The sequence below is a fragment of the Hylobates moloch genome, unplaced genomic scaffold, assembly GCF_009828535.3.
Source record: "Hylobates moloch isolate HMO894 unplaced genomic scaffold, HMol_V3 SCAFFOLD_20, whole genome shotgun sequence".
Taxonomy (NCBI): domain Eukaryota; kingdom Metazoa; phylum Chordata; class Mammalia; order Primates; family Hylobatidae; genus Hylobates; species Hylobates moloch.
In genome coordinates, this window is record NW_026652295.1 from 42537852 (window position 1) to 42539910 (window position 2059).

The 2059-nt window shown below is 49.6% G+C and overlaps 1 protein-coding gene across 1 annotated transcript in view; it reads left to right on the plus strand.

The window, feature by feature from the left end:
• The window catches only part of CAPN11 (calpain 11), a 28864-nt gene extending 27599 nt beyond the window's left edge, over nt 1–1265 (plus strand). The window contains exon 20 of the mRNA XM_032140520.2: nt 1213–1265. Within this exon, the coding sequence (XP_031996411.1) occupies nt 1213–1265 (53 nt within the window). The remainder of the gene's footprint in view (nt 1–1212) is intronic.
• Nucleotides 1266–2059: the final 794 nt, after the last annotated feature.

The following is a 2059-nucleotide window of genomic DNA, read 5'->3' on the forward strand; positions in this document are numbered from 1 at the left end:
TTTTTTTTTTTTTAAGGTCTCACTATGTTGCCAGGCTGGAGTATGGCAGCTATTTACAGGGGGGAATCATCAGGCACTACAGCCTGGAATGCCTGGGCTCAAGTGATCCTCCTGCCTAAGCCTCTTGTCCTTGCCCATTTTTGCACTGGACATTTTTCTTTTTCTTCTTTTTTTTTTTTCGAGACAAAGTTTTTCTCCTGTTGCCCAAGCTGGAGTGCAATGGTGTGATCTAGGCTCACTGCAACCTCTGCCTCCCATGTTCAAGCGATTCTCCTGCCTCAGCCTCCCAAGTAGCTGGGATAACAGTTGCCCACCACCACACCTGGCTGGTTTTTATATTTTTAGTAGAGATGGAGTTTCACCACCTTGGCCAGCCTGGTCTGGAACTCCTGACCTCAGGTGATCGGCTCCCCCCAGCCTCCCAAAGTGCTGGGATTACAGGCGTGAGCCACTGCACCCGGCCCATTTTTGTTTTTTCTTATAAATTTTTTTTTGTTTTTTGAGACAGAGTCTCACTCTGTCTCCTAGGCTGGAATGTAGTGGCGGGATCTCGGCCCACTGCAGCCTTCGTCTCCCGGGTTCAAGCGATTCTCCCATCTCGGCCTCCCGAGTAGCTGGTATTACAGGCACGTGCCACCACGCCCGGCTAACTTTTGCATTTTTTAGTAGAGACGGGTTTCTCCATGTTGGCCAGGCTGGTCTTGAACTCCTGACCTCAGATGATCCGCCCACCTCAGCCTCCCAAAGTGCTGGGATTACAGGTGTGAGCCACCACACCCGGCCTCTTCTTGCTGTTTATCAGTGCCTCTGTGTGTGTATGTGTGTGTGTGTGCACTTGCCTGTGTGTGTGTGTGTGTGTGTGTGTTTATTCACAAAGTAATTACAAAATAATTGTCTTAAACTGACTCCATCCCTGTGGGAGTCTGTAACTGCACTTTCCTACCTGTTGGACAGCTCTCTGAGCTTATTCTGTCTTCCAAGGAAGGTGAATGAGGTGCTGACGTGGGAATCTCCAAGTTCCTGTCCTGCTCATCCCCACAGCAGCTTCATTCTCTCCTCGACCCCGCTTCCCCCACCCACTTTTCTCTTGCCCCCCATCCACTCCCTCCAGAGACGTCAAATGCTAGGTTTCACAGGGCTTCAGAATCCTGTTGGGAACCTGGATCATCACCTCATCCCCCAAAAGGGTCCTGGTTTCCCTGTTTCCGTTAGTGACACAGCCAGGAGGGACGTCCAGGACTCGCCTGAGCATTGTTGCTGGCTGACGCCTCAGGTCTGCTAGGCATTTCCTGAATTCACCCCACTGTCTGGCTCCCGTCTGCTCCTATTCTTCCTCACCTGGACTCTAACCCCCTCCCTACAGCATGGATAGAGGGGCTGTTTGTCACATTCTACCCATCCTTCATTCCCAGGACACCCCCTCTTTTCCTCTTGGAAGCCCTCCTCTCTCTCTGGCCACTCCAGGCCTCGGGTTAAAGCTCCACCCTCCAGGAAGCCAGCTCTCACTTTTCACACATTGGCCAAGTGCCCTGGACTTCTAAGGTGCAGGCCATTTCTTTTTCTGCCTTGTAATTTCCTGTTTCCTCCCGTCTCTCCTACTGACCATATCTTGAGAGCAGGACTGTCTTTTTCTCTGATGTACTTCGAGAGCCGGCACAAGAGTGTGTTGACTAAAGCAACCAATGGCGGTCCCAGCTAATGTGGCCGCTCCCTATTTTGAACCTTCAAAGCTCTCCATCCAGGATGCCTCTTAAGGGCCGAAGTGCCCCAGCTGGAATTGGAACCCCCCCAGGTCTGATGCGCACACTTTTTTACCTTGGCTGTCTTCCTACCACCCTCTTTTGTCACCGAGGCCCTCTCCGAACTTGTTTATTCATCTGTCAAGGAAGAGAACACTCAAGGGAAAATTATAAGGGCCAATTGAACCATATACTTGTAAATAATAATAGAATAAATGAATATGAGCTATGAGATATAACAAAGAGTGCTACTAGTCATTGAATATTTACATTGTCATGTTTTCTTTTTCTTTTTTTTTTTTCCAGATAGAGTCTCGCTC